This window comes from Hydra vulgaris, chromosome 11, assembly GCF_038396675.1.
Source record: "Hydra vulgaris chromosome 11, alternate assembly HydraT2T_AEP".
NCBI classification, from domain to species: domain Eukaryota; kingdom Metazoa; phylum Cnidaria; class Hydrozoa; order Anthoathecata; family Hydridae; genus Hydra; species Hydra vulgaris.
The window spans coordinates 47,493,199-47,520,000 of record NC_088930.1 but is presented as its reverse complement, the minus strand read 5'-3'; the positions used below and the strand labels follow the sequence as shown (position 1 = coordinate 47,520,000).

General features: G+C 28.2%; 1 protein-coding gene across 4 annotated transcripts in view; it reads right to left on the bottom strand.

The window, feature by feature from the left end:
• LOC101234935 (tectonic-3) overlaps nt 1-26,802 on the bottom strand; it is a 57,066-nt gene that overhangs the window by 27,588 nt on the left and 2,676 nt on the right. For 2 of the 4 annotated variants that reach the window (XM_065809014.1, XM_065809015.1), the window contains exons 2-12: nt 21,101-21,212; nt 15,165-15,271; nt 14,055-14,191; nt 9,640-9,736; nt 9,224-9,342; nt 6,577-6,741; nt 3,477-3,811; nt 3,257-3,376; nt 3,018-3,180; nt 2,656-2,754; nt 1,228-1,454 (exon numbers count right to left, since the gene is read on the bottom strand). In XM_065809014.1, coding sequence (XP_065665086.1) covers nt 1,245-1,454; nt 2,656-2,754; nt 3,018-3,180; nt 3,257-3,376; nt 3,477-3,811; nt 6,577-6,741; nt 9,224-9,342; nt 9,640-9,736; nt 14,055-14,191; nt 15,165-15,271; nt 21,101-21,212 — 1,664 coding nt within the window. In that variant the 3' untranslated portion in view covers nt 1,228-1,244. Of the gene's footprint in view, nt 335-1,227; nt 1,455-2,655; nt 2,755-3,017; nt 3,181-3,256; nt 3,377-3,476; nt 3,812-6,576; nt 6,742-9,223; nt 9,343-9,639; nt 9,737-14,054; nt 14,192-15,164; nt 15,272-21,100; nt 21,656-26,802 lie in introns of all 4 variants that reach the window. The other 2 variants (XM_065809016.1, XM_065809017.1) reach the window with 2 other exon arrangements.

The following is a 26,802-nucleotide window of genomic DNA, read 5'->3' as shown; positions in this document are numbered from 1 at the left end:
TCAATGAAAAGAAATTAGTTTACATAAAAATTAGATATACTATTGTGTAAATCAAATATGATGATACATCATTCTTATGGTGGCGGGAAACAACATCTTGCACTCCCAGCCAATCACTTTGACATTACAATAGATATTTTGCATATGCCATAGTTTCACTCAAATAATGTTTTTATAGTATTTAAAACCACATAGCTTCTTTAGTTTAAGCTGTACATTAAGTGTTCGAAGTTAACAACTGTCAGGGGCTCCCTGACTTTCCCATAATTTTGTGTTAACTGTAGATAGATTTCACATATATCGTTATGAAATATCTATCTACACTGCAGAATATCTAAAAACACAGTATGCATCATTTTTTTGAGAATATGCAACTAAATTGTCAAAATGAAATTTTAGGGTAGGAATGATTATGACCCTTTTTTGGGGGGACTGTGATAAATAACTTTTAGACATTGAGTGAACTACAAACTTGAGCATGCTTATATCAAATGAATGTTTTGCAAAAAATTGCAGCATTTATAGACAGGAAAAAAAAAATTAATATAAGTGATACCCTTTAACTGCTATGATTGAAACCTGGGAACAACAATAATGCTAAAACTTGTGCCCCCCTTAAACCCTAATTGTGAGGGCAATATTTTACTGAGTTTTAAACTATTACTATTTCAAACCAAACTTATATTCATTAAACAGATTTCAAATTTCATACAACAATATTTAGTGTTTGAAAGTTATTACCATGTAAAGTTTAAATTCTCTTCTAAAACATTTTTTACAGAACATTCTCATTTAATATAAGCATACCCAAGTTTGAAAGTTACCCTATGTCTAAATGTATGTACATCGATCAAGGTTAGTTAATACTTTGACTTACAATAGTCTAAAATTCCAAATTAACTTTTTTTATGTAAATTTTTTAATGTAAATGCAATATTAGAGGTGCTATTTTGATTTCAAAATATTATTGATGCATTGGACTCTGATGTTATGACACAGAAAAAATGAATGAGTCACGTGGTCGGCCAGAATCAAAGGTTTAAGCTACTGGTTACAATGAATTGGTTGCTAATGGTTACATTGAATTTGTTTCCTTTTTTGCAAAAACTGAAAGTACATTGAGATAGTGAACTTTGGGTAATCTTTAAAATTTCATATTTGACAGTTTTTTCCTTTTTAATTTATTCCATATATTTTTATATTAAATATATTTGATATATAGCCTACCTGTTTTACCAACCAATTCAAAAAAATGGGTACAAAAAATCGTTAGGTGCTTTTGCAGTGAATGTTGGAATAGGTCTATACTCAGCTTGAGGTGTTGATGAAATATCAATATACGCTATAGACTGTGTCACAACAAACTTTTGTTGGTAAGAAGATGAACACGGTTTTTCAATGCAAAGAAAATACAAACTTCTTGGTGTATTATACTTGACTTGAAATCCAACTACCTAAATCGCATAAAAAAATTTATAAGCATTTTTATAAGCATTCACGTATGGTATAAAGTTTATGTTATTATATTGCTGGAATGCAAGCAGAAGTCTGTTACTCTAATTTGAATGTAATTAAATGTTAATAACGTATTTAATTGCTAATGCCTTAAACAAGTAGTAAAACTTTCGGATTTTAGGATTAAGAGAAAGTATTTATCAAAAAAAAACAAAAACAATAACAATAGCTTTCTTGACTGTAGTGTACTTTGGAGTGTAGTGGTTAAGAGGGAGATGAACTGAATAATTATAATAATAAAAAAGTAAAGCTGCATGACTACCGAAACTGTTTTTTTCTAATAAAATATTTTTTTCTAGTTAAATTATACATAGACACAAACTAAGGAGTTTTAGTGCTTAGTAGTGGCTGTTCTAATTGGTTGTGAAAGGTTTGTGAAAGATTTGCAAAAGGTTTGTGAAAGCGCTGCAACCATCCTCAACGAAATCTGCCTACTAATTTATGTTTTTAAGATGCTTAAAAACAACTTTTACTATTCTTTGTGTTTCTGAGAAAGAAACAAGGAAGGTGGTGGAAGGTGTGACACAAAGAATGTGGTGGAAGGCGTGACACAGGGAATGTGGTAGAAGGTGTGACACAAGAAAGGTGGTGGAAAGTGTGACTCAAGGAAAGTGATGGAAGACAAAAGCGAGTTACTCTACAAATGAAAAGAGAAAACTTTTAAAAGTAGTATCAGAAGAAAAAGGATAAACTAGTTTACTTGACCAATAATCTAGTTTACTTGACTAATTACAATGCAAAGCAAGCTGTATATATAACTTAATCACATGAGTGAAATTTAGTAGGTGAAATACTTGCCTCACTTGAAAAAAAAAAAACAGAGATAGTTTGTTGTACTAGTTTAAAATGTGTTATAACTCTTTGCAGAGACAATAATCAAGCGAATGTATTTTGCTATCCTTTAAGTCAAGAAAACTACCAATAATGAGAATAGTGAATAAGGAATAGCAAGAGATTTGTCAGGCATTAGATACGTTTAGGATTTGTTAGATATGTTTAGAATGGTTTAGGCAGAAGATTGTCAGGTATTAGGTTTTTTTATGTCTATTAACTGTAAACATTATTAATTGTGAAAACTGCTATTGTGTTTTTGAAAATAGAGATTTTTGTGTGCATGCCTGCAATAAACTATATAAAAACCTTTCTTTGTGGATTTCCAAATAATCCGGTCTTTGCATAAAGTATTTCAAAAGATACACCCATCACCATATTTTGACATTCGCCATTTGATGATGACGGCTAAATAAATTTAGATTATTATAACTTTTATATTAAAATTTAAAATTATATTAAAATTTAATATATTGTTAAAACATAAAACTTTTCTTCAGTTATTTTATGGCTCAGCATTCTTTGCACTTCAAAAAAAAAATTATAACACAACAAAACAGGTTGATTAAACAAAACTATTTAGGTTTAGTAGAAAAAAAAAAAACATTTAAAAAAACATTAAAATTTTTTTCATTAAAAAAAAAAATTGTAAACTTAATTGTAAAGCTTACTTTAGATGTAGGTTTATTATTGACAATTGCAACCCATCCAGCAGCAGTGGAACCATCTAATGAACCAAAAGAAGCAACGTGTGTTGGTAAATCTTTTAAAAGTAGATTAAAAATCTGGTCCTGCCAAATCACACAGTCATTGTCAGTCATATTTTTTTTTACACTGGAAAAAGTAAAAAAAACATTAAAATTATTCTGAGAGATTTCTATTTACAAATAAAAAAAAATTTCTTTGATACCTTGCAAAACAAGCTGTGAGAAAATTAATACCGAATTTTACAGGTATTCTATTAATAGAGGCATCTTCACACATAGAACTGGTTGTAGGTTTTATTGTTGTAAGAACTGATAAATTTACCCTAGGTTTTAATATTTTGAATTTTATTTTATTAATGTAAAAAATTATATTTTAATCATAAAAATATAATACAAAAATGTAAAATATATTGGCTGACTTACATTCCAGAAAAATTGTTAGGTATTAAGTAGCCAACAATAAGAGGGTAGTCAATCAAATATCCAGGGTTACCACTTCGTTCAAACAAAACTGTTGAAGAAAAACCAACACCAGAAGAAACATTTTCTTGCGAAGAAATATTGGATGCTGAGTATAAACTGGAATTTGTAGATACGCTAGAATTTGATTGAACAATTGTACTTGCTGATTGAAATTTATATTCAAATGTCTGAAGGAATGAAGCGGAATTTTTGGATATATTTACTAGCGTAACAAAAACATCCACATTTATTATCTTAACAGTGATGTTTGTAGAGTAAGTAACTGCATAAGTTATCTAAATATTTTAAGAAAAATAAATATTGAAGCCATTATCATTATTAAACACAATAATGATAATGACCTAATAATAAATATTGAAGCCATGATCATTATCACAATTGTTGTGATAGCGATATTACTTAACATCAACTCATGTCATTTTTGCACAAATTTTGTACTTTTTCATTACTCCCTCTCCCCTCCTAAATCTCCTTTAACATAATACCCAAAATCTTTTCATTCTCAATTTTTATAAATATTTTATTATAAATATACATTCAGCTCTCTAAGACAGAGGAAGCAACTTCTGTCAAAGACATATCTGCCTATGTTACTAACTTGTTTGCATATACTTAAAGGTAATTAACAACCTAATCATTTAAGTATCATTTTTAAATGGTCATAAAATGTTTTAATAACAAGTTTAAAAAAAAACAACATTGTACACAATTTTGTTTTATATTAAAGATAATAAAATTTTTATATGTTTTATGTTTTTTGGTATTATTTATAAACTCAACTTGAATAAAGTAAATGTACCAACAATATTGGGTAACCAAGGATGCCCAACTAAATAAGAGTATCTACATGTTGAAAAATGCCGTTTCCTAGAACACCTCACCTCTAAATAAACATATTTTAACTTGAAATAATTGCTTAAAAAAAATTTTTTTCATCAAAAAATTTAAAAAAATCTGTTTCAGCTTTACAGGTCATGGCTTTCCTCTAAATAAAACTTTAAAACTCTAAAAAAAGAAACAAAGCTTAAAGTGGAAAAACCCATTCCAGAAAAATAATATTAGTATTATTTTTATAATATTATTATATTAATACAATATAAACATAATTATTATATTAATATAATATATTATAAATGATATTAGTATTATTAGTGACTGGGTTCACTTCAGCAGGAATTTTTTTGAGGAATAGTAGTTTGTTGTATATTTATCCAAGTTTTAAAACAGTTTATGAATAGCAGCTCAATCACATTATCTTGTAGTAAATTTTACTGTGCAACAATTTGTTGGTAAAGTGGAGCACAGTATTTTACAATTTCTTGGTGATTTCATAAATGATATTGAATTCATAATTTAAGGTTTTTTTGAGATGATCCAAATTATATTTTTGAACAAGATCTTTGCACTTACACCTTGTTTAAAGCAATGTGCAGTAATGGCTAAAGTAAATGTGGTATTTTTGTTACACTTTTCAAAACCTATTTTAAAACTTTATTCTTTTTTTAAGAATAGTGACTATGAAGACACATGATACTCAAGATGTCAATGTACATTAATTTTATACAGTTTAATCTTTATAGAAGCTATTTTAGAAAATGGCATCTTATCTAATCCACAAATACTTGTTGAATAGTTGTCCTTCCAAACTATATTTGGGTAGTTAAAATCAACAGTAAAAACTGCAAAAACAAATTATCAATTTTTTTCTTTGGTTCACATCAAATTTATTCGGGAAAATAATCATTCAACAGCAGTCATAGAACCAGGAAAAGTATTATAAATTTATTCCGGAAAATGATCATTCAATATATTATAAATTGGACTACAAGTTTTACGTATTTCAATGACAATTTAACGACATTTTTAATGACAGATTTAATAACTTTTTCTTAATCCTTTAATTTTAAGACACTTTTCTATAACTCCAGAACTCTAAAACTTGGCAAATGCCTCTGCGCAGACAAACATGCAGTAAAAAAGAAAAAAAATTTTAAAAACAAAGTTAAATATTGTACGCAACTAAAATTACAATAAATATTACAAAGCATACTAAATATATACCTGAATAGGATTTAAAAAATAAACACAATTTCTGCAGCAGCAAAGTATACCATTATTCTAAGTGATTTCAGAAGCTTTTTTTAAAAGAATAGCAGAGAATTCAAACCTTTTCTAGTCATGTGTCTACATCATGCATGCAACTAATTTTCTAGTATATGTCTACATCATGCATGTGACTAATTTAGATCCAAAGATGAAACAGCCAAATTTAAATTAGTCTCACAAAAAGCAAGTAAGTCTGGGAAATTTTGCAAGAGGTAAGCTTCAACTGATGAAATCTTATTTTGAAGACCACAAATCTTAAGAAAATAGATTGAAACAGTTTGGTGGTAGTGATGGTTTTTAATGATAAATATTTTTAAGTACTTTAGTTTTGTTTTTATTTACCCTAAAAATAATCCTAAAGGGAATTCAACTAAATAATAATCCTAAAGGGGATTCGACTTAATAATAGTTAGAGCATGGCACCCTAAGCAATAAGTTATGCTGTTGCCTCAGGTTTACTAATCACCCTAAAATTGTAACAAAGGGCTTCTCATGCAGATTTGGCAATGCACACTAAAAACAACTACTAACAGGAACACCATTCATGTGCAACATGGCACTGTTAATAGTCTGATTTTTTACAGCTGTTGATGAAATCTTTCTCAGAACTACCAGAGAGTTTGGGAAGCCTTACTACTTTAAGCCGGCTTCAGAACCATCAAACTGAGTTTTAAAGCTGTACCCTCATTAGAAGATAAGTAAAAGAGTTGCATTGCCACTATTAAAGAGGCACAAGCAAAAATCTATGAGTAGAGTTAAGATCGAGCATTCTCTAGCCTTTACTCAACCAGGAACCCCAAGGCAGGGGTATTTTAAATTGGAGTTTATTTCTCCTACCCTTTGCCTAGAAAAATAAATCCTACAAGGCAGTAGGACATTAAGTTGTGTGACTGTTTAGCCTAAAAATGTATAAATTAATAACAAAAAAACATACCTTTGAAAGCACATTGTTGCATCCACCATCAACCCGAACACTTGGTTTAGAAATATTTGAATAAAAACAATTTTCATTGCATATAATTGGTAACTTCAAGGTTGGAGAAATGAGATTGTTTGATTGGTTTAGTCCAATACCCATCCCCATTATATAAGAAGGATACTAAATTAAAAAAAAACTGCACTTCTTAATAACAACTCTCATAGTATTCAATTAAAATTTTGACATACATAAAAACAGCAAGCTATATTGTTTTTGCTTTTAACTTTTTTTTAAAGTGTAGATTCATTCAAAACTGATAGTTGCAAACAAGATAATTAGACAGTATTTAAGGGTGCAGTCAAATTATTCACATAAATTTTACATACATTTTAAATTAATTATTCAGAAATTTTTATTAATTTGTTCTTAATCTGTTACTTCTACAAATGTTACCAGAGGTTCACAATAGAATATGGAATATGGACAATAGAATATGGAAATGATAGAAAAATCTGTTAATTAATTTTTCCTTTCTACCAACAATACAAATGATTTGTGATGGTTTTAAATTATCTGAAGTATATATTGTAGCTAATTTGGGCCTTGCTATATTTTAAAAACCTTGTATAAAAACTTCTCATACAATAAAACATTAGGTATAACATACAGAACAAATTTAAAAAGCCTTCTAGATTATCCTTTTGCATCCAGCATTCTAAAGAACAGTCGATTGGACTTTAACTTAAATAAATTAAACAACTCTCATTTTAACATTCATTTAACTCATTTAGCCAAAAAATAATGCCATCACTCAACATTCATTTAACTCATTTTGCCAAAAAATTCAGCCGATCATGAACACTAATTTTTTTTTCGCTTAGTATTGAACAATTTTAAATACTAAGCAAAAAATCGAAAAAAATTAATGTGACCATGCAATTTCTGAAACCACAACAAACTGTTGAGTTAAATAACACAGGTACCTGTAGCATAACTGAAGGACTGCATCTGCTGCTAAATTTACAGTACTACTGTACGCGGGGTCTTGATTAGGCTCCTCGCACTCCCAATAAGGGAAGCAGAATTTTTGGAGGCCTCAACTATATTATTACATTTAATAAAAAGATTTGTTGTTTTGATATTATATAGTTATAATAACTAAATTATATATATTAATTATAATACTTTTTAAGTAACAAAAAAAAAAGTTTTGAACATCTGAAATTTTTTAATAAAAAATGGAGTGAAAAGCTTTTAATTTGAAATGAATCTTAAGATTTTATGTTTATTGCAAACTTTTCAACCTTGTTGTTGATACTGGCATCCCTCAGATTTCTTCTTTTTTCAAGATTATATACCCACTTTTCATCATTTGCAAACTACTCCCCATTGTTGTTGATACTGGTATCCCTCAGATTTCTTCTTTTAGAGTTTTCTTAATGAGAAATCATGTGTTGCAATTTCTAACACAACTAGATACAAGATAGTAAAATAGAATTTTTACTATTATTAAAAAAAAGATTTTGGAGGCACTTGACAGCATAGGCATAGAAGGGGCTAGGGTTTGGGCTCCATCTGGGAATTTGTGGCTGGGACTCAGTCCCACCCAATAAAACTTATCAAGCATTCATAAGTTAATAAAAAATAAACATTCAATAAAAATATCTAAAGTTTAAGCTTCTTATGTATGAATGAAATTTTTTTACTTGAGAAAATAAATTTGTTTCGTGCCTATTAAAAAGGCTTGTTATATCTCATCATAGATTTTCAACTTCCACCAAATAAATTGAGCCCCATCCGGAAAAAAATAAACCTCCCTTGACCTCTCTTGATTTAGATAAACTTGATTGTGACACCACTAAATATTTTCTTTCCAAAACTTTGCAATTATCATTTTTCAGTAAATCTGTACCTCAGATAAAAAGTTTAACAAAAAGATTTAAATACAATCATAATACAAATTCAAAATAATTCAAAATAAACATATTATGTTTAACTTAAATTACTTTGAATTTTTATTATGATTTTATTTAAATCTTTTTGAATTTTTATAAAGTCATAATAAAATTATAATAAAAATCCAAAATAATTAAATAAAAATTCAAAAAGATTTACTCTAATATAAAGTTACCACAGTATATTTAGCTTCGTAGTTGTATTCATAAAATATTTAGCAGAACTTGTCAATTTTTTTTTTTTTTGCAATAAAAATTACAGAAAAATGTCTCTACTTTTATGCATTTAAATAGTGCTTATTTAAATATGTCTATAATAAGAATATTAAAGTAATCATGTATTACCATTATAATAGTGATGATGTTAAAGTAATACATAAACACATGTTGAAGTAAGGTGTCATTATTATTGAGGTAATGCTTTAACTACTTTACAACTTTAACAGTCCTGGTAACTACTTTAACATCACATATTAAGGAGATATAAGCTGAGATATGTCCTGGTAACTACTTTACAACTTTAACTGTCCTAGTAACTACTTTAACATTATTAGTATTAAGGAGATATAAGGCATTTTTTCTTTATCATCACTTTAATAAATGGGATTATAATACTATTTATATAAAACATATAAAAAAAGTAAATGAAGAATTATTGTGTGTATCCAAACAGTTAAATAGATAAAACTTTTAAATTAAAAACATACAGGAGCTACTTGAAAACCATATACAAAGTTTATTCCATTCCAATTTACATCATTCAAACATTGATTTTTGATATCCTTAACTTGTTGGACACAAGTTGACTTATTCGAATTAAGAAACCCTAAAACATGTTTTTTAATGTTAAGTCAAAATTATTAGTAAACATTTCAAAACTTTTATTCATTTATAATGAACAAAAAACATTACAAACAAATGTTAAAAAATTAAAAGCAGATTTTCTTATTAAAGGAGATATGATGCTAAAATACTAAATATGTCTCGACAAGCCACCAGTCAAACTCATCTGGTTTACACAAAATAAAAATAAGAGAGGGGTATTTAAAGCAACCACATCTACTGTAGGGACATTTGACATTAGAAAATGCAAATTTATATTAAAAAATAAAAAAAATCTTACTTGCTGCATTGGTTAAAGAGCAAAATTCACCATGAAGAGGTTGTGCAAGAAAACCTTTGATATTACTTGAATATAAGATAAAAAGTGGATCTCCAAACTATAGAAAATAAAAATATATAGGAAATTATAACACTTAAGTTGTTAAATTTAACCTTAATAAAGAACCCTTTTTTTTTTTTCCAAATATTTTAAACTAAAAAGATTTATAAACAAGAGATGATTTCTAAAACCTCCTAATCAAGTAAAAACGCTAACAACAACATGTAGTACAGCCTTTTGTTACAACTTTTGATTAACAGAAATAAGATGATTAAGTAATAAAATTAATTAAAAAAATAATTAAAAACATGAACAAAACTCCTAAAAATATTAAACAAAAAAAATTATTACAACTGGAATGTTTTGACTTTAAACATTTTCATGGTCTTTAATAAAACTTTTTATCTCTTTTTCATTCTCTTTGTGAGACTAGTTTAAATTGAACTGGTTCATCTTCAGATTTCAGTTTTGATAGCTGTTCAGTTGAATCTTCAGATTTTAGTGTCGATAGCCGTTTGATTCACTAAGACTAATTAGTCTGATTATTGGCCTGGGCATGCACTTTTATATCAACTCACCAATCAGTCAAAAAATCAAGTTTTTCAAATCCTTCTGTTTTTTAAAATTCTCTTTTCCTAAACTTTTAATGTCATTTCTGATCAAGTTGACCAAACCCTTTCTCTTTATCCGTTAGGCAATTTATTGGTAACTTTAATGATTATTACATTGACTGGCTTGCTCTAGTAACACTGACCCTGCTAGCTTTTAAATTAATTTTCATTAGTTTTTAATGTCTCACAACTAGAGACTGAATAGAATTATTTTCACAATTTTTTTCATGATGGTCTTTGAGCTGATGTCTTTTGTCTCTATGCTGAAAATTGTACTTTTCTTGTAATTCCCTGGATTCAGGCAGGCATAGAAGCATTTATTTAATCTTGTCAGTTTCAAATCTTACATATTTTTAATTGCGCGATTGAATATATATGAAATTGCTGTGTTAGGTCGTAAAAAAAAGTATACATATATATATATATATATATATATATGTATAAAAAATATATATACATACATATATATAATAACAGACGCGCTATTAGATATATGAAATTGCTGTTTTAGGTTGTAAAAAAATATATATATATATAAAATATATATACGTATATATATATATATATATACGTATATATATATACACGTATATATAAATATATATATATATATATACGTATATATATATATACACGTATATATATATATATATATATATATATATATATATATATATATATATATATATATATATATATATATATATATATATATATAGAGAGAGAGAGAGAGAAAAGATGAAGATTGTAGAGCAAGATAACAATTGACGGACTACTCAAAGGATTGCAAACTATATGAATCAGGAAAGCAAGATGAAGAAAGTGAATTCCAAAGAGCTGATGTTCAAGGAAAAAAACTAGACGAATAAGCGTTTTTGAAGCACTTAGGACAGTCACAGAAAAAGGATGAGACTTGATTGAATGACGAGTAACACAAGAATGAATTTTAGTAGATGACACAAGCTTTTTAGTAGATGGCACAAGAATTTTAGTAGCTGGCAAAGAAAGTGACAAGCTTGAGCTTGTCACTTTCTTTGGATTCTATTCTCTATCTCTACAAATCTCAAATCTGGTCTTGTATGTACGTGGAGCATTTGAGCTTCAAGCTCAAATGCCCCCTCCAAGCAATCAGAGAGTGTTGGTTTCTTATCACGACAAGAATAAATGGTAGTATCATCAGCAAACAATGCCACCTAAGATGCGAGAATATCTGGAGGATTGTAAATGTAAATTAAAAAGAGTATAGGGCCAAGGATAGAACCTTGAGGAGCCCCTGAACTTACAGAATAAGAAGAAGAGTGCCGTCCATCAAGGACAACTTTTATACTACGATTGGAAAGGAAGGATTCAATAATCTTAAAGATGTTGCCAGATACACCTAAAAAGAAAGCTTATGGAGAAGACCAGCATGCCAAACTTTATCAAAAGCTTTAGAAATGTCAAGAGTGATGGCCTTAACCTCTCCACCCTTATCTAATGCACAATAAAACCTATCGGTTATTACTGTTAGCAAATCAGCGTTAGAACAATAAGATCGAAATCCATATTAATGGTCAGAAAGTAAGTTATTAGATTCAAGATGAGAAATTAAGTGTTTGTTAATTAAAGATTCAAAAACCTTGCTTATGATAGGAAGAAAACTAAGATACGGTAGTAAGACGAATCAGATCGCTCTCCAGAATTTGTGAAGATAGGGATAACAGATGCCGCTTTCCAGCAGGCTGGAAAACAAGACTCTGATAAGCACTTGTTGAATAGTTTTGAGAGTATAGACAACAGCTACGGAGAACACTTCTGCAAGACAATAAAAGGTATATTGTCCGGGTCACAAGCTGTAGAAGAGTCTAGACAGGAAATCACTTTAGATACAGAAGCGGAAGTTTTTTTTTTTTTTTTTTTTTATTCACCTCCTCAAGGCCAAGAAGGCCACTACAGATGGGGAGGCTACTTAATAGTGGTTATAACCCTTTCTCAACTCTATAACTCCGAAACACGAACCTTGACAAACAAGGCCGCTGCGCGGAGAAACAAGTTGAGCGCGGTACTACCAGGGACGTGGTGGGGATTGAACTCGGAGTCTCTTGCTTGTAAAGCAAGCGCTTTACCACTACACCACTACCGCATACCCCAAGTGATACGAGTGTCAATATCAGGTAGAACATAACTAGTTGAATCAAGAAATGTTGATGAAAAGTTTTTAGCAAACAATTCAGCTTTGACTTTAGGTGAGGTGACAAAGTCTGAACCATACAAGAGAGGTGGAATTAAAGATTTGCCCTTACTACTAATACTATTAAAGATTCTCCAGAAGTCACGAGAGCCTAATTTTTTAAGACAAGATACAAGATTTCATGACCTGAAAATAGCGGGCTTTGGCGTTAAACAAATCCTTTTTACAATGGTTTCTAGCAGTAATTAAATATTAAACAGACGTCTGTTTTCTGGAGAATTGTTTTGCTGATAAATATGGAAGTAACGGTTTCAATTGGCAATCGCAGCAGCACAGTGTGAGGGAAACCATGGAGGAGAGTGAGGCTTGACCTGGATTCGTCGAGAGGGAACAAAAGATTCCATGCCAGCCAGAATCCACGAAGTTATGTAAGAAGCACATCTGTTGACAGGAAGACGAATGATTTCTACCCAAGGGCCATCATGAAGAAAATCACAGAAAGAATCCCAGTCAGCTTTACTGTAGTTGTAAGAGGTACGATAATAGGGGGATTCAGGTGATGAAGAAGAATGAGATATTAGTTTTAGAGAGATCAAACTGTTATCAGAAGCACCTAAGGGTGAATGTGGAGAAACTGAGCACTGACTAGGATCAGAAACAAGACATAAGTTGAGTAGAGAAGGTAAATGATACGGGTTGTCAGGAAAGCGAGTTGGAAAGTTGACTATTTGAGTTAGGGATTGAGAAAGACAAAAGTTGTCCCAAGCAAATGCCTCATTAATACTAATAAACCCTAAGCCGTAACAAAGGGCTCCAAATGTGTCCTCCGCAATGCACACCAAAAGTAAAAACAGGGACACCATCCATGCGCAACATGGCACTGTTAATACTTTTATATTTTTCAGCTGTTGATGGAATCATCCTCTCTGAGAGCTACCACAGAGTTCGAGAAACCTGACTACCAGCCGGCCTCAGAACCATAAAACTGAGTTTTAGAGCTGTATCCTCATTAGGAGATAATAAAATGAGTTGCCTAGTCATAAAAACAGAGACAAAAGCAAAACCCATGCATTGAGTCAAGAAGATCCAGCATTCAACATCTTAAACTGGAAACAATGTATTAAAAATACATCTGCGCCAGCCTAATAGATGAAGAAGGGATGCGAGGCTGGTCAACAGATAGAATCTGTTTACCCCTTAAATCTTTGCCTAGGAGGCCTTCTACAAGACAGTAGCCGGATGCATTTAACATCTGCCCAAGATGCGTATTTTTATCGAGACACCATCTCTCGCCTTTACTTAACCAAGAACCCCAAGGCAGGGGGTGTTTTAAGTCAGAGTTGGCGTCTCCTAGCCTTTGCCTAAAAAGGCGTATCCTACAAGGCAGCAGGACATGAAGCAGATTGTACTGGGTTACATGTTACCAGTAGCATATATATATATAGTAGTATATATATGAAAAAAAAAAAAATTAAAAAAACAATTAAAAAGTTTTGACATTTCTCAAAGAGCCAGCGCATGAAATGTCTCATTAAAATAAGCCTCTTATTTTAAAGTAAAATTCAAAATTCTAATTTAATATAAATATTACTCACCTTAAATGAACTTTGGTAATTATTAACTATCTGGTCACCAGAACTGTATGTGGTTTTTTGATATTTGTTAACAAGTGCATTGATTATGTTAGTATTGCTTCCAATAGATATATCTTGATACAAATTTCTCTCTTGATCTAAAAATAAAACAATAGAAAAAAATTTCAAAACTATCATTTCTCCTAAAACTTTGTGCTTGTTCATACTACAAGTGGAAGATTCAAAATTGAAAATTTACAATGCACTTCTTGCAAATTTTAAATTACCATAAAACACCTCTAAAACACCTCTACATTTCAGTTTAATATTTTGAAATAGCAGTTAGTAAAGTTTAAGAAGCTTATTTGAACTAACTTTTTTTTCTTACCTCTGCAAGGCCACTTTAAGTAGGCTACTCTTTTTTTTTATTAATTTTTGTTACCTTTATTAATCCTATGGCTATAAAACACAAACCTTGATAACCAAGTTGGCTGCACAAGTTTCTCTTCTTTATTTACATAATTTATGTATCAAAATTTACATAAATTATGTAACAAAATTAACATAATTTGCGTAGCAATTTATTCTTGTTTTTAAAATTTATTCTTATGCATCTTGTAATACAGTTCACATCTTTTCTAGAGTTATTGTACATGTGCTCAAAAAACTTTTGAGCACAATGTAATTGTGTAAATGGTAAAAACCAATTTGTAAAAGTGTAATTCACTTCAAATAATTTTCTGATCAATATAGATTTAATTCTTTTTTTTTATTGGTTTGTCAACAATAATTTTGCATTGTGAGGTTAAGTCATTTTTTTTTTTTTTTTGTACAACTACAAGTGTTGCAGTTGCTATGTTATTCTTCATTTTTTTTAAAAAATTGCATAAATTCACATGCTCATTTATCTAACTTTTTCCTGCAAACTTCAGGGCTCTGCATTTTGTTGCGCTTTCCTGATTTTAATTTAGTAAAATCTTGTTAGCAAGAGAGACGTATCTAGTTTGGTTTCTGATAAATTTTTATATAGATTCTCATTTATTTTAATTTATAATAAATAAAACACAGCCATCAACCATTAACAATGAATAAAATTAAAAAACCATTATTTTTTTCTGAATTTATACTTACAATTGTCTCGATATATACAAAATAAGCCTCCACCATTACCACGTGCTTCATATTGTCCATTTACAAACAAAAGCAATGTATCCGAAACACATACTTCTCTCAATTGGCTGAAGTAAAAAAAAAACGTTTGTGATCAAAACTTTTCGAACATAAAAATTTAATGCTATATAAAAAAAAAATAAACTAAATATTCAATTTTATAAAAAATGTGTATGTAAATTTAAATTTTATAAATTATATTAAACTAAACTATAAAACTATTTAACTTATTTTCAGATATATTAAATTACAAACATTCAGATATATTATATTACACAGGCCAACAACAACAACAACAACAACAACAACAACATTTTTGTTTTCTAGCAAACAATACATCTTTCATTTATATTTCAAATATGCAAGCCATTTTTCACTACCCCATCAAGTTGTGAAAGGTTCAAATCTTTAGTATAAGGGGAAAAATCTTTAATTATGTCAATAACAAAAAAATATTTAAAAGATTTCAATCTGGGTATAAAAAGAAGCAAATTTTTATAGAGATTTTAAAAAACAAAAATATTTTAGCTTAAAATTTATTGACAAAAAAATGTTGTAAAAAAATGCTAAAAACTTTTAAAACAATTTTAACAAAATATTTCTTAGCAATAATATGAAAAGTATTGATCTTTATCACAAACGAAAATTATCTTTAATATCTCTTTGAAAATATGCTTCTTTTGAGACTCAGTTGACATACTTTTGAATACTTTTTTGTGACAATATTAGGGATTTTACCCCAAATACCCAAAGATTTGAACACAAATATTTTTACAACACGACATGATGGTGAAAAAACAAGTTGCATATTTAAAATCAAAATGAGAAATGCTATACATAAAATACATTGTTTGCTTGTAAACATTATAAAAAATTATTTGGTTTGTGTTATTTTTTACAATCATTTATTACCAAACTAAAATATTAATAACAATATACATTAAATTAAAGTACATTTAATTATTAAAACAAAAAAAGGAACGAGGCTTGACATGGAATTAATGAGAAGAAGAAAATTTCCATGCTTGCTTTAACCCAGTAAATCTTGCATATGAAACTTATTTGTCAGCAGTAACCCAGCAAACATCGTTTTAGTGGATTTGCAGTGGACCTATACAGGTATTTTTGAGCAGTTCATTAGAGTTTTGCTCATCGATTACTTAGTGGATCATTAATGACAGCTGCTATAAATGGCTAGCTAATAACTTTCATACATGTTAATAATGTCTAGTCATTGGCTAGCCACTTTTGGTGGCTGCCGCTAATGGTCCAAAAGTAACCAATGAGCAAAACTATTGTGGACTACTCAAAATGCCTATATAGGTCCACTGAAATTCCGTTATACAATATTTGCTGGGAAGACACATCAAGAAAAAAAACTTTTCAATTAATACTATTTCTATTTTTCTTATCAGTTTGAATTCAAAAGTTATTAACGAGTTATTATTATTATAACGAGTTATTATTATTATTTTTTAACACTGTATTAAACTGCCCAAATCCGCTAGGATGCTGAAGAAATAAGTAGATTTATTACATTCACAGATACACAAAAATTAAAAACCCATAAATTAAAAAAAAAAAAAAAATAGTCTCGCAACCAAGAGCTGCTAAAATTAAAAGTGTTTAATAATTGCTAGTTTGTAAAACAATTTACATTAGGATTTAAATTTAAAAAATAATATAGATAATTTAAACAATTTACATTAACAACTTACATAACAATTTACATTACAAAAAATAATTTGCATTAGGATTTAAATTTAAAAAAATAATATTGATAATTTAAACATGGTGCTTAAGACAAGGTTACTAGTCATCTTTAGTTAGGTTAAAATAAAAATATTTAATCTAAAATATAACAATAATAACGAAAATACAATTAAAATTGACAAAATAAACAATAAAGTTACACTATTGTTTATTTTGTCAATTTTAATTTTAATGCCATTATTATTGTAATTTACATTGTAAAATATGATTATAATGGCATTAAAAATTGTGATGATTAACAAACAAGACAAATGGCTAAAATTAATAAACAAAACAAATGGTCGACAATTAACAAACAAGACAAATGGTTGACAATTAATAAACAAGACAAATGGTTGACAATTAATAAAAAAAAACAAATGGTTGACAATTAATAAAACAAGACAAATGGTTGATAATCAATAAACAAGACAAATGGTTAACAATTTAAATAAAATGGCATTATTAATTGCTTATAAAAAAATAAGAAATATTTTTATTTGTTTATCTGGTTGTTCATATCTAGACAAAAAACTAAATATCTGGTTACTTTTCATTCAATGAACAAACTTTTTTTAACTTAAGATCAAGTTTATTGGTCGCAGAAACCAATATTGAGAACCAATCATTATTATATTTGAGAAAAGAATTATCATTAGTATAGATATGTTTGTAGATATTTTTATCTCTTTTATAGAGTCATTGTGTTACAAGATAGCAAGAATATTCACAAAAATAACAAGAATTATTTTTGCTATAAGTAGGAAATTTCTGTTGACCAAACCTTGCATCCCTTCTTTATCTAGTAAGCTGGGTTAACTGAAAAATTCTATTGAATTGTTTCTTGCCTGAGATAATGGGCTTTAGATTTTCTTGACTCTACTCATTGATTTTTGCAAGCCTCACATTACTCCATAGTTTTCTCCTTCTTAAACTTCACTCTACTCCATAGTTTTGCAAGTTAGGCCTCACTCTACTACATAATTTTTTCCCTCTTACGCAGCTGTTATTTCTAATTATAATTATACATTGTCTGACATGATACATGCATTGTCTGACAGTTCCATTCTCAGATTACTACTTGCATTTTATCAAAACAGTTTTTTTTCTAGCGACCTTGAAATTTTTTTTAGCAATGTCATTAAAAAGACAAGTTTAACATTTTATCTCTCATACAATATAGAACTTGCAGAAAGAAAGAGAGAGAGAGGGAGAGAGAGAGAGAGAGAGAGAGAGAGAGAGAGAGAGAGAGAGAGAGAGAGAGAATGAGAATTAAAAGGTTAATGGAGTTTTTTGGACAAAGGAGAAATTAAGAAAAAGAAAAAAAGAATATTAATAATAAAAAAATAAACTTGTATACATAAAACAAATTTTTGTTTGCCACAAAAAATGTATGCACAAACACATTAACATAAATAAATGAAAACACAGTCATAGAACAAATGAAGGATTTTTTAATAAAAACCTATTTATTTTTGTAAATTTAAAATAGTGATATAGAATTTGAAGATTCTATATAAAGTAAACCAGAAACCGATGATGAATGGTTTTGATTCTTAACTACTTATTTATTACCATTAGCAAATATGCCATCTTTGTCTATTTATTTGCCATCAATGGTTATATTATTTTCAAAACCTTTACAATCTATAGATATACTGTCTGCGACTAGTAATTTGCAATCAGTATTAGTTATAGTGCATATTACTAGCAGTTGTGCTCATAAAACAATCTTCTTAAGTTGTTTATTTTATATTCATTTATTATATTAAAAGTTATTAGAAAAAATAAATAAACAATTTTATTGATTCTCAATGTGCCTTTTATAAAAGATTAAATTTTTTTACTCATTATTTTGTTTCTCAAATGGCATTCCTCAGTATAGGTTGACATCCTTGGCATAGTTTGAAATATTTTAATTGGTTGAACATTAAAATAGAGTTAATCGTGTAATAATCACCTAAAAAAATTCAGAGAGATAAAAAGATAGTGTGCTCTAGCCATATTGAAGATGATCAATTAAATCATACCAACACAATGGTGGAAGTAATGTTGTAGCCTACCTGGAAACTAATCAACACATTTGAGAAAATTATATGGGGTAGTACAAAGCTTTAGGAAAATGATATGCTAAAATTGATTCTTTCAAATCATCTTGATCAAAAACTTTGTTATTCAAAAAACCCTAGAAACCCAACTTTGATCACTTCCATCTATTTCAATCAAATACTATAAACTTATCAAATCTATCATGACTTTATTATAATGCTGAACAAAAACAAATGAATAAAATTTTACAATTTTACAAGTCTGGTTCAGCAAGAGTGGTGTCTGTTTCACCAAGAGTGCTCTTTATAATAAAAATGAAACAACAAACTATTAACTTTTGTAAAAAAACAAATTCCAACTCGATTGTATAAATATTAGCAGTTAAAAGATTTTAAGACTTAAAATTTTTGAAATCTCTATTTCAAATTTTCAACAAAAACTTTTCTGTTACAAATTAGTAAAAAGTTGCACATTTCAATAGCATTTGGCTGGATCTATCAATGATATAAACACAAAATAAACAAATCTATCATTTAAAACAAGTGAGATAAACAAATCTATCATTTAAAACAAGTGAGATAAACAAATCTATCATTTGAAACAAGTGAGATAAACAAATCTATCATTTAAAACAAGTGAGATAAACAAATCTATCATTTAAAACAAGTAAGATAAACAAATCTATCATTTAAACATGCATGTTTAAAAATATATAAGTATCTCAATTTTTTTTTCAATTTACATGCAGTGTAGTCTGCATTAAAAGCACAAACTCTGCCTAAAAGTCTGCTTAAAAATACAAACTGTTTAAAACTGTTTAAAATACAAACTGATTAAAATTTATGACTATGGAAAAAATTTATGAAAATAATGATAAATTTAACTAAAAAATAATCAATAAAATTTCTTTTTAAAGACACCAAATATTTCAATATAACCGTTGAACCATAAAAAAACTGCTTAATATCTCAAATAAACAAAAAGTTAACTTAAAATAAAATAAAAATTTACAAGTTTCCAAAATCGGAACACCAAAGGAATAAACATTTTTTAACTGAGCAAGAAATAATAAAATTCTACAAACAAAAAAATTGTACAAAAGCTTATAATGTTTATACAAAATTTTACAAAAGCTTATAATTGTACAAAAGCTTATAATAACTATAATGACATTCTTTTACTTTATCAATTAAAAATTACAAAATAAAGTAATAATTTTGTGGCTTATGATTGTTACTATGCATTTTTTTGATTGTGCCTAAATTATTTCTTCAACCTTTTTTTATCACTGATTAAATAAAAAAAGTTTATAGCTCTGGTCTTTGGACTATGTTGTATCACTGCAATATCATGCTTGAAGTAATTTATAAGGCTTATGTTATTACTTAGATTTTAAACTCCATTGAATTAAATACAAAAAAATCATATAGCTCACAACAGTATAGTTTACCCAGTGCAATCAATATAGCGTGAATACAAAATTAGATCGTTGAAAAAAAAAATGTACAAGAAAGCTTTAAATTAAAGGCGCACATGCATCTTTTAAGGGATTACTTCCAAAATCTTTCAAAACATGAAAAATAAGACACATTTAGACAAGTAAAACACATTTGAAAATGCATTTATTTTGAAAATAAAAGTATACACATTTTATTTCCAAAATAAATGCAATTTCCAAAATAAATTTTTTATTTTAGGCACTGTTCCAATTTTGGCAACTCTCAACACTTAAATTATGCATTTAAAAACTTATAGAATTCTAAGTCTTTTTAATATTAGTAAAGTACACATAAATTAATACCCAGGACGCAATAATCTAATTCATCATTTATCAAATAATATGGATGATGTATGAATATTAACAAAATACATGCATACCCAGGATGCAAAACATTGCAGATATCTGATGATGATGTAATGATGATGATCACAATGATGGTGATGATGATAATGACAATGATGATGACAATGATGATGATGATGATGATGATGATGATGATGATGATGATGATGATGATGATGATGATGATGATGATGATGATAATGAAATAAATAATAACAGTTTACATTAAAAAAAAAATGGAATAACTACATACACCACTGGCATTGCAATACATGTAGAAAATGCAATTTTGTCATTTGATGTACAATCTGCATCACAGCAACAGTTAATATCGCAACCTTTAGAAGTTAAGTCACAGGAACATGCTAAAAATATATATCACAACTTTTAGATGTTAAGTCACAAGAGCATGCCAAAATTAAATATACTAAGCAGATTAAAAAAACCATGAATTTCTTTTTTTACATATATATTTAATTGCTCAAGGTTTTAGACTTGTGCGGTTTCATTATGTTTGCGCAATGCCATTTTTCTACCTAAATATAACATTATGGAAGAGTTTACAGCCAGATGCACTTCCTTGCAACAACCTGCAATGCTGATCAGGACTAAAGATTTTTATTATAATATTACCACAAGGAAGCTTACCATTTATAGTTTACCAGCTTTACCTATCCTTACTGGCAATTAAATTGGGGGTTTTGTATCAGAGACTAGGTAAGTTGTTATCACCACAATTAAGGAGCCTCGTCTGCCTCAATAGTTTATTCATAGTGATAGTTTAACCAGTTTATTGTCATGACAACACCTAAATAAGCATAATGTAGCAAATTAATAGCAAAAAACATATTAGTTAAAATTTTATATTCATAAAATTGCATAAAAGGAAAACCCACTTTATTATGTAACCCTTAGAATTAAGATGGTCAACTAGAAACCTCCATAGACTTGTGCAAAATTTGTCAGAAAAATTAGTTTATAAACTAAGCATCATGCTAAATTTTCTCAGAACTTTTTCTTTGGAGTTGGAATAATGCTCTTCACTAAATGAAATTATGCAGATCTCTTCACAACTTTTATTACTATTGCAACAATTTTTTTTCCTCCCTATTTTAATTAGTTCAATTAAAATGTGGCAGTTCATCTGAAATTAAAATATGGCGGTCTATCTAACCAGGAGTACTATATCTTTTTTTCAAAAACTCAAAAGAATACTACACGCCTTTATATTTATAATCGAACATAACCTCCTAAGATTTTTTTGGTTAGAAAATACAAAGCCCAAAAAAATATTTAAAATTATTATTAGGATTTGATTCAACAAGTTGCACAATAACTTTTTTGTATAAATACCCATTTAACTAAATGACTGGCAAATATTGAATTTTTTTCTTCATTTGAAATAAAAGAAAAACCTGGTTCCATACATGCATTATAACGATCATCTTCAATAGATAAAATCAATTCAAATATTCTACTTCAAAGATAAATTTTTTCTGGATAGTTTAAAGTTAATAATTTGAGTTGCCAGTTGAATTCTTTAAAAAAAGGTATGCTTTCTGAACTTATACTTCTAAATTCTGTTAACTGTTTTAACTCTTTAAAGCTTAGTTTATACTTTTTGATTTTAATGCAAAAGTAATGCGAGCTTCTTGTTTACAAATAATTGGCAGTAAAATTCTTTACAACCAAATGAGGTACTTTTAATTGCTTTCATTCTGGCAGTTTCGCAAGATACAATTAAAAATATCAATCAAAGATTTGTACAAAATGAAGTTCTGTAAATCAAAATGTAAACTGTAAATCTGATTTAATGTTTTTTTCAATAAATGTTTTTTTAAATTAATTTAAAAGTTTTGAACAAAAAGTTCTTTTTTGATCACTTTTCTTCATCCTTTTTTTCATTATAAACTATTGTATTCATAAAATAAAACCTTTTCTATATATTAAAATAATAAAAAAATTATTTTATAATTTATAGATTTTATAAAGATTTCACGACATTACAATTTAGATGTTTTTATTTACAACTTTAATGTTTTTAATTGAACCACAAATCGGAAAAACGAAATAAACACTACTTTTTGACATATTTATTTTTCCGCATTCTTTACAAATGTTTTGCTTTCCAACATTATACACTGTTTATTAGAAAACAACATATAAGACCTTACATCAGCCTTTGACCAAGCAAGATCTTTAGATGTGGCTCGTTCTAATTTCTTAGCAGCCATACTTAAAATTGAGAACAACTACTTCTGTTCTATCATCTCAGCCTCCGCCAATTTTCTTTCCCAATTCTGTCACAAAACTACTATTAATGACAAATATAGAACAGAAGCCTTGATTGATAGTGGTAAATACAAATAAAAGTTGCATTAACAATAAACAAATAAACTTACTCAATTTCAAAGTTATTTATGAAAAGAATGTTATTGGAATGGCATCAGCTTTTTTGTCAGCAAAATCAGACAGATATTACTATGATTCAATAAACCTTCACAACAAAATCTATAATAAAGTCAAACTGCATGTGCTAGATAACTTATATATAGACATTAGTTTTGGTACAGACTTTCAAGAGTTGCATGAAAGTATTACCATTAAAAATGCTGGAAAATGACCACCTTTCTCCTTTGAAGCTCTTATGACAATGAAAACTGTGCCTCCAGAATTGTTGGCTAATCTCACCAAAGATTGTCAACCTATTGCCATTAGTTCTCAAAATCATTCTCAAAGAGATGAATAATTTATTAAATCTAAAACCCACAGTTTGATTAAAGCAGGAACAATAGAGCCAAGTAACCCTTGGTGTGCTTAAGTTTTTATAGTAAATGAAAAGACTAAATGTTGAATAGTAGCCAATTAGTTTGAAACTATTATTAAGTATATGCAGTTAGACGCATATCTTTTACCAGTGGTGTTGGAAGGTTAAGAAAATTGGGGAGGCTGAAACAAAATTTGGGGATGCTAAGGCAGACAGAATTAAAATTTGAATAAAAAAAATAATATTTTGAGAAACTTGAGGTGGCTACTGCCCCTCCGCCCCCTGTGCCTGTGTCCTTTACCTAAAATTGAAGTGATCATGGACATGTTTTCTGAATACAAAATTTATAATACTCTAAACCATTTGTTCTGCTTACTATCAAATATCTTTATCCAAAAGCGATTAGCTTTATACTGCTTTCGTAGCTGACAATAAACTGTGGCAATAGACTAGAATGCCTATTGCAATCACCAGTGAATCAGTATGTTTTCAACACAAAATAGACAAATTTGTTAAGATAAAATGCCACAGACTGTTGGTCTGCAATAAGAATGAAATCCAGAAGAAAATATAACTTGTATATTTTTTATATTGCTTCAAGTATTTCTTGAACTTCTTTCTTCACTGATGAACAGTATTTTTAAATCAACTGACTACTTTTCAGTCATTGATAATATAATTGTATGTGGTAGTAGCCAGAAAGAGCATGATGAAAACATTGATGAATTACATTTAATGAGAAGTGTGTATTTTTAACTGACACATTTTTTTGGGTTACGGTATATCATATGGGTAGATTAAATATAATAAAAACTATTAAAGTAGTTTTAACTATATTAATTTTTTATTACTATTTTTTACTTATTTATACTGTTTTTATTCAACTTATTTCAATCTGTTTAAAAAAGATTTTATTAATGTATATTTAATACAGTTTTTTTTTTATAATTTTATTTATAAAACCCAACTTTGAACCAATAATAGTTAACCTTCTTTGATAGTTCAGTGACCGAACTATCAAATATTTGTCAAGAACAACACCAGAAACCACTTTAACATCTGCTAAAAATAGTGTTACACCTCAGATTTAAAAACCTTATATATAGTTAATGCTAACAACTAATATCAACATATTTTAATTAAAAGATATTAATATTAGTTGATAGTATTAAGCAAAAAAATATATAAAATTTTATTTTTATGTATTTTTGTTTTTGGCTTTCATATATATCTCCAAATATATATTTTTTACTGACTTTGTCGAATTCTGTGCATACCCTTGGTCTAATTTCACAACATGTGGTTCGTCACAGTACTTGCTACCTACAATTTTGTTAATGATTGGCCTTAATGTGAGGCCAAAATTTAAGTCTTTGGCCTTAAAAATGTTAAGTTATTAATGCATTTGCATTGGCCTTGAGACTCTTGCTCTTGACCTTGAAACTCTAGGCATTGAAACTTTTAGTCCTGGTCTCGGCCTTGGAACATGTGGCCTTGGTCTTCATATTTTTGGCCTTGTTAACAATTCTGTACAGGATTTTGATGCTCAAGAAACCCATGCGAGATTGGTTTCTTATACAATGATATCAAAAAAAAAATTTGCATATCATTTTATATTCATTGATCTTTTAGAAAACATAAAGATCTTGATCTGCAAGTATATGAATTTCCATGTATGGATAATAGGGTACAGCCCCCACTTTTTTATAGCGAAACTTTGCAATTGGTTTTTTACTACCTTTCAGACTAGCTGGAGCTCTAAACCTTTTGGCATTTCTGAAATGCTGATAAACATGCATCTTAAAATTATTTCCAGGGCCCAAGACAATAGTTTTCCTTTTGCTTATTCGGTAAGATATATGACAACTCAGTAATGAACTATTAAGCTGATCTATTTCCCACATTCAGTATGCCTAACTATTTTTATTCAGATTGTGGATCCTTTAATTTCTTCTGAATTAAAACAATGGTTCTTCATAAAAGGTATTGCAATTAGCAGGACAGCTCTTTATAACCCAGCTGGTAATGGGCAAGTCAAAAGATATAATGAAATTTTGAGTCAATATTACTCACTCTTAAATATCAAAGTCTACCTACCATTCATTCTACAAGATTTTTATTGTGTACATCTACTAATTGTAGTCCGCACAAACATCTTTTCAACTTTCAAGGTTAAGAAACTACAGTTTCTACAAAACAACTTGCTTCTATTGGATTAGAGCTGAAATACAAACATTATTAGATAGTCTAGAAACCACTCCTATCAATAGTGATGAAACTTAGTTAACTACGGAGAAGAAAGTTGAAGATAATTTGAATCCTTTAATGCCAATGGACTTTTACCTTGTAGATCTTCACAAATTTGTAAAGCATGAGAAAGACTTGATTTATAAACTTATTTGATTTATATACATACATATATATATATATATATATATATATATATATATATATATATATATATATATATATATATATATATATATATATATATATATATATATATTTACATTGATCTAGTATAATAAGTTAAATTTATTATACAAAATCAATGAAATATATATATAAAATGAGTTAAATTTATTAACTATTTAACTATATTTCAAATGCAAGTAAGTAAAAAAAAAGACATGGATAAAATGTTTTATTTCCTTTCTTTTGTTAATTTAACATTTTTTATTTTGTTTGTGCAATTGCAATATCTTATTCTTCCTATTACTTTTGTGTAATTTCTACTATAAAAATGATTCTTCCCTTTTATATATGAAAGGGAAAAATTATTACATGCAATAAGCAACTTTTTATCTTTTAAAAACATTTAAAAAAAAGTGATTATTGAGTTATATATTGTGATATTAGAATAATAAGATTCTGTCTCCCTTTTGTAATTTTGAAAGAATTGAAGAAAATTTGTTATATTTTCTTGAATTATTAAGATTAAAAATCGAAATTGTTAAATTAGAAGATTAAAAATTTATTTGTTTCAATTGATTGCTTAAAGCATGCATTTATTCTTTATTAAGTAATATAGATTAGTACGCAAACAAATAGCATATTGTGACATAAAAATGATAGAGTTCTATCTCCCATTTTTACTGTTGATTGAATTTGGCTTTCGATTAATTATTATAATATTCTGGTATTTATTAACTTTAATATATTAATCTTTATATTTTTATTTATATACT